Below are 4,756 nucleotides of genomic sequence, written 5' to 3'. Positions count from 1 at the left end.
TGAATGAACCAGTCAACATCCACAACTCTGTGACCTTGGATTCTTGAACAGGTAGAACTTGGATGGAATCCAACCACCGTTACAACTTTTTGTATCTTTTGTTTTAGAAAATTTCAATTAGAAGCCAGTTCCATGTACACACAGCTGCATGTTGGGAATCTCTTAAAAATTCATGAAATGTCCATTAAAAAAAAAAATGTGTATGGGACTTCCCTGGTGGTGCAGCGGTTGAGAGTCTGCCTGCCAATGCAGGGGACGCGGGTTCGTGCCCCGGTCTGGGAAGATCCCACATGCCGCAGAGTGGCTGGGTCCGTGAGCCATGGCCGCTGAGCTGTGCTCCGCAACGGGAGAGGCCACAGCAGTGAGAGGCCCGTGTACCAACAAAACAGAACAAAACAAAATGTGTATGTGAAAAAATTTCATTAGTTCTGAAGATACTGACCTCCATGCCAACATGTTTTCAGTCACCTGGCACTGAGTGTTGACATTTAGGTATCAGGAACTACACAGTTTGCCTCAGTCCCCACCACTCCTTATTGTTCCTGTCCCAAAGGCAAAGGTCACTTGCCCTTTATTATTTATTATTATTATAGCTCTTGTGCTACTGTTTTCCTTACAGCTGAGTCAAGAAGAAAATGAAGAGTTTCTTATGCCCAAACATCATCAAAAGTAAAGTAACAAAATATAGTGAGGTCCACATCTTTGTGGAAGTGAGTTCTTTTCATATGCTCAACATGGAAACAAAATATATCTGTTTTTAAAGAATACAACTGAAGGCCATCTTATGAACCAAATCTGTTCTGCTTCACTTGATGTTAATAGCTCAGTCTCCTACATAATTTAGTATGAAACCCTAAATGAGGTACTGTTATTGTCAGCTATCAATAGATGAACACATGGAGGGTCAGAGAAGTCAGGATCACAGCTAAATAAATGCTGTATCCAGAGTTCCACGAGGTTATCCTGCTACTAGACTCTGCCTAGAGAAGGCTCACCAGAGTGAGGTCCCCACCCGTGACCAAAAGGTGAATACTTTGAACAAAAACCCAGATCAGGAATTTCCTCTTTACCAGCCTCTCAAGACCTGAGGATTCCTCTGCCCACACAGTAACTTCAGGTGCTTCAGAGAAAACAGGATTTCAGACACTGAGATGGCTTCCCCAGCTCAGTCCCTCATTCACCGAATGTTTACAGAGTGCTGGGTAAGAAGAGATCAGGCAGTGGGGCCCAGGAGTCCAGGCTTTAAACTCTAGGCTCCGCATCCCCCTAGTCCTGTGAACTTGGACCAGCCCTGAATATCTCCAAGCTCCAATATTCCATCTGTAAAATGGGATGAATTATATGTTACCATATCATGGAGGGGCTGTGATAAGAATTAAGGGAAAGCTTTGAGTAAAACGGACCTATTGTTTATAACCTCCCCCACAGAGTTTTCTGTTGGGATTCTCATCCCTTCATGGAGGGTCTTTGCAAGGCTGAGCTGTCCTCAACTGGCTGCCAGGGGAAAGGGAAAGGGCTTGGAAGAACTAGGTCTAATGCCATGCACGTAATCTGCCTCCCACAGGATTACACCAACCACTTTCCCTGCAGGAACTGGCTCTCTCTGAAGAGGTGTGGCTGGGAGGAGTGTGAATAAAGCTACACAAGTATATGAGCTGTAAAAACCCTGCTGCCTGGGCTCTTATATAAAGGACTTTCACTGCCTTACTGCGGATGAGACAGCAGTAAGCCTTCAAGCTCCCTCTCACATCTGGATCGTACTGGACCTGCAAACTCAGAACAAGGTAAGAACCTGGCTTTCTTAAGAGTTTCATTACCTGTCCCCCTTCCAGCTCCCATGAGGACCTCAGGTTCCTGGGGTCTGGATCCCCTCATGGACACGTGGGGACTGAGTCCCAATGCCGTGAGGAATGAGTGGCTCTTTATCGAATATCCCTAGCTCCCATCCCAACTTCATTTCGGAAGCTCACGGTTTGTGACTGTCTCCCCTTTATCAGTCCTAAAGAGAGGCCATATGCCCAGGGTAGAATGAGATCAGACCTAGACCTGCCTCTTTTTAAACAGAATTCTGTATTCTTTTCAGATGGAGCACTGATAACATGAGTTATCATCATAAACTAAGCCAAACCAAATGAGTTGTTCATAATTGCTTTATTTCTTGCCAGTATTTTCTGAAAGGCAGAGTAAGGTGAAGGCAAGAGGTATGCAAAGAGGGAGGGGTGGCATAAAGGACCAGAGAGAGAAGTTCTGGCTGCCTGTCCCAGCTTTGTCACTTGCCCACGGTGGGACCTTGGGCAATTTATTTACCAGTCTGGACCTTAACTGTCACATCTGTTACCTGGTGGTGATGGATTTTTACCTACCAGGAAGGGCTCTTGTGCTAATTAACAAGGTGAGAATGAAATACAGGTCAAGTGCTCTGGCACGTAGCCAGTGTCATATAGAAATGCTAATTCTCTTCTTTGAAATGTGGTTTTTGTTACCCACCTGATAAAATCTATGCAGTTTAGTGTAGCAGTTAAGGTCAGCCTATTTATTAAATGATTTATTTTTAAAAGCGTTGATTGAGGACTTTCTCTATGCTAAGCACAGTGCCTCAACAGTCTAAATGCTCTGATAGAAATTCACCTCTATTCCCCTGGTTCACTTTGCCCAGTCAATTCGGATGACCTACTCCTCCTTCATGTCTTTCCTTAGGCTCTTACTGAACCCCAGATACCCCTCCTCACAAACCCACCCATCTCAGAATGTCCAAGCCTCATGCACATTTAATCTTGTGTCAAGCATCACCTTTCATGTCACTTACCATGTCCTTTCTCACTGTGTGGTCATCTGAGTCCGTGTAGGACAGTGAGATAGAAATTCAGTCCACTGCAGCTGGAAGAGAGTTGACAATTATCTCATCCAGCATCTTGATTTCCAGATAAAGGATTTGAGACCCAGAGCGGGAGACTGACTTGCCCAAGATCAAGTTGGGGACACAGTTGGGACAGACTCCTGATCAATGCTCTTTAGATTCCCCAAAGAGTTGCCTCTAAGTTTTTAAGACGTGAGACTTTCTTATTCACCTTGATAAATTCAACATCTAGTCTAGTGCGCGGCCAGTAGTAGGTGCCCCATGAATGCTTACCGACTGGTGACTGAAGGAGTGAGGGGTAACTGAGTGGATGAGGGAGTGAGGGTTAATGAGGTTCAGAGGGCGGGGAAGAATGAATGAAGAGTAGGAAGCTTCTGACCTTCAAGACTCAAGTCAAGCAGACATGCCAATACACAGGCTGCTTGTCTACTAAGTCCAGGAAATGAAGGTTCCTTGATCCCACTCCAAAGCAGGCAGCCATGTGTCAGGCTGGAGGGAGGGTCATCTCGCAGCCTAGTACTGCTGGACTGCTGCCCAGCACTGACTCACTTGCCTTTTGTCAGACAGGTTCCCACCAAGCTGAAGCCATGAGGATCCACAGCCTCGCCCTGCTCTCCTTCCTCCTTCTGGCTGCTCCGATGCTCTTGGTGGAGGCCAAAAAGGAAGGGAGGAATAGACAGGGCAGCAAAGTCAGCACAGATAAACTGCATACTCTAGGCGGGCCCCAGACTGAACCAAGCAGCCAGCCACCCAAGCGCCTGACCAAAGGCAAGTTCATCACCCAAGACCATGCCGACTGCAAATGGGTGGTGACCAGGCAGGAGGAGGGCATTGCCCTGAAGGTCGCGTGTACCCGACAGGACAACGAGTTTTCCTGTTTCTTCACCGGCAATCCAACCTCATGCCTAGAATCAGACAAAAAGAATGCCTACTGGAAACAAATTGGCCGGAATCTGCGTTCGCAGAAGGTCATCTGTGGTGATGCCAAGAGCATCCTGAAGACCAGGGTGTGCAGAAAGAAGTTTCCAGAATCCAACCTCAAGCTGGTTAACTCCACTCTGATTAGGATCCAGAAACCCAGCCAGGAGTTAATGGAGCCCTCTCCCAAGGAGCAGAGCAAGGTCAAAGTGACCACCCCCATCAGCCCAGCAAAGGCCCAGACCATGAACACCAAAGATCCTGAGTGTCTGGAAGACCCAGACTTGGTAAACCAGAGGAAGACGGCCCTGGAGTACTGTGGGGAGTCCTGGAGCTCTTTCTGCAAATTCTTCATGTCCATGGTACAGGGCAGTTCATGCTAATGAGGTCAAAAGAGAACAGAATCCATTAGGAGGTGTCACGTCAAAGCCCTTCCATATGCTGTAAAGATCTCCCAGTTCCCTGTAAGATGAACATTTGTGCTGTAGGATTGCAATGGATTATTTAAACAGATTTTATAATTTTTGTTTCTGTATTTTGGAATTTGTTTTATATTCATTTCCTTACATGTGATTTTAAGAGGCTGTGGACCTCTCTATGTTTCCATGGCCCACAAAGCTATGTTTCTATGAGCAGTAAGGACCAGTCTTTGAGCTGAATGAGTCAGAGAGATGATTTCAGTGCAATGCTCTTTCTGCCCAATTACCAAATGTAATAAAGCTCTGTGCGTTTTTCAGGAATATGTTCAACCATTGTTTGGTTTCTCTATGTTGGTTCCAATGAACTCATAAACTGGTCCTCATATACCAGTAGAAAAAAATCCTGTTCACCCCTCATCCCAAATCATCCCATAAGGTGGCCCATTCCTGAATCCCTATCTTCATACTTTCATGCTTCGGTCTGTGGTATTTGATACTTACTGAACTGATTTCAAGTGGGACACCTGGAACATAATGTGATGAAGGCACCTGTCAGGGGCTC

The 4,756-nt window shown here is 46.0% G+C and overlaps 1 protein-coding gene across 2 annotated transcripts; it reads left to right on the top strand.

Moving 5' to 3' along the window:
* Positions 1-1,656: 1,656 nt before the first annotated feature.
* FGFBP1 (fibroblast growth factor binding protein 1) lies at positions 1,657-4,515 on the top strand. 2 transcript variants are annotated; one of them, XM_022567152.3, is made up of 2 exons: positions 1,657-1,784; positions 3,425-4,515. In XM_022567152.3, the coding sequence occupies exon 2, from the start codon at positions 3,445-3,447 to the stop codon at positions 4,156-4,158; it is 714 nt and encodes a 237-aa protein (XP_022422860.1). In that variant the 5' UTR covers positions 1,657-1,784; positions 3,425-3,444; the 3' UTR covers positions 4,159-4,515. The 2 variants fall into 2 exon arrangements, with proteins under 2 accessions (XP_022422860.1, XP_022422859.1); XM_022567151.3 differs by having other exon boundaries at positions 3,421-4,515.
* The last annotated feature ends 241 nt before the right edge of the window (positions 4,516-4,756 follow it).

The sequence above is a fragment of the Delphinapterus leucas genome, chromosome 5 (assembly GCF_059928025.1).
Source record: "Delphinapterus leucas isolate spDelLeu-1000000601 "Yukka" chromosome 5, BTC_Dleu_Yukka2, whole genome shotgun sequence".
In the NCBI taxonomy this organism is placed as follows: domain Eukaryota; kingdom Metazoa; phylum Chordata; class Mammalia; order Artiodactyla; family Monodontidae; genus Delphinapterus; species Delphinapterus leucas.
The sequence above is the reverse complement of the archived record's forward strand: the minus strand, read 5'-3'. Positions and strand labels throughout refer to the sequence as shown.

Coding starts and splice junctions, on each gene's coding strand:
- FGFBP1 (XM_022567152.3), top strand. CDS start 3,445: ATGAGGATCCACAGCCTCGCCCTGCTCTCCTTCCTCCTTCTGGCTGCT.